We start from the raw sequence: 1164 nt of genomic DNA on the forward strand, positions 1-1164 counted from the left end.
CGGCGGGGGCGGCGGGGCTGAGGGCAGCCAAGACATGCAGGCAGCCCGCCGGCGGGGACAGGCACCGGCCGGGAGGGGCGCGGGGCGGCCGGGCCGTGGGGAGGGCCGAGGCGGAGGCCGCGGCGGGGCGGCCCCGCTCCCAAGGCTCACTGAGACGGCTCCGCGGCGCCCGACTCCGCGGCTCCGACCTGAGCCCGCCGCCGCGGGTGAAACTTGGTGCTGGACTCCGCCTGCTCGCTGAGGCCGCGGCCTCGGCCCCCGCCGCCTTCCGGTTCTTTCTCTCACTCACGATGCCCACGTTCCGAGCCCCCGGGCCGGGGGAAAAGAGGAGGCGGCTGCCGCGCGAGCTGCGGATGGAGATTAACAACAAGGTGCCGAGTGTGAGAGGAGGACTGATTGACGTGGAGGGGCTGGCGGGAACCGGACACGCCCCCATGGCGCCGCTGGGGGTGGGGCTGCGCATGCGTTCGTCCAGGGGGCGGGGCAGCGCCTGCGCAATCGACGAAACGGCGGACTAGCCCCTCCTCTCCCGCGCTCCCCTCCCCCGAATCCCCTCCCCACACGCGCAGACCTTCCGGTTGTTTGCAAGCATTGCGGGGTGTACACGCGCCCTGGGAGGGAGGGGCAGAGCTGAGATCACCCCGCCATCTATTTTTACTGCGAACTATTTACCGCAGTCTTTCCCGAGTCCAACCCGGGGGAGAAAGGCTGTGGAGAAAGAAAGCTCCTAGGAACTGCCGATGGACTTAGAGGGTTAAATTCAAGAGATGCTTCCGCGGCTGCGATGGGGTATGGGAAGGGTCTTACCTGCTGGAGGTCCCCGCACATGTTCTTCCCCACTCCCCCAGAGAGTGGGGCACAGCCTAAAAAGCAAATAAAAGTAAATACGCAGCACTGCCCCCAGACTCCGCTCCTGGTTTAATCCTATGGGAGCATCGTGTTATGGTGATTTCTATGGCCTGGATTACCAAACCCTGTCAAGAAGAGCCTTAATGTGGCAGACGCTAGGCTAATCCCTGAGGATGTAAAGAAAGGCCACAGACCAGACAGGCCTACTCACAACAAGTTTAATGAGGTAGACAACGTGCAGACAGCTAGTACATACAAACGGAGGGAGGACAAACCTAGCATTCCTATTGTATGAAGTGGAAATTTAAGGGGACT

The 1164-nt window shown here is 62.9% G+C and overlaps 1 protein-coding gene across 1 annotated transcript in view; it reads right to left on the reverse strand.

Annotated features, from left to right (window-relative positions):
• CNOT6L (CCR4-NOT transcription complex subunit 6 like) overlaps positions 1 to 463 on the reverse strand; it is a 76316-nt gene extending 75853 nt beyond the window's left edge. The window contains 1 exon segment of the mRNA XM_044682169.1: positions 58 to 463. Coding sequence (XP_044538104.1) covers positions 58 to 463 — 406 coding nt within the window.
• Between the last annotated feature and the right edge of the window lie 701 nt (positions 464 to 1164).

The sequence above is a fragment of the Gracilinanus agilis genome, chromosome 6, assembly GCF_016433145.1.
Source record: "Gracilinanus agilis isolate LMUSP501 chromosome 6, AgileGrace, whole genome shotgun sequence".
Classification (NCBI taxonomy): Eukaryota; Metazoa; Chordata; class Mammalia; order Didelphimorphia; family Didelphidae; genus Gracilinanus; species Gracilinanus agilis.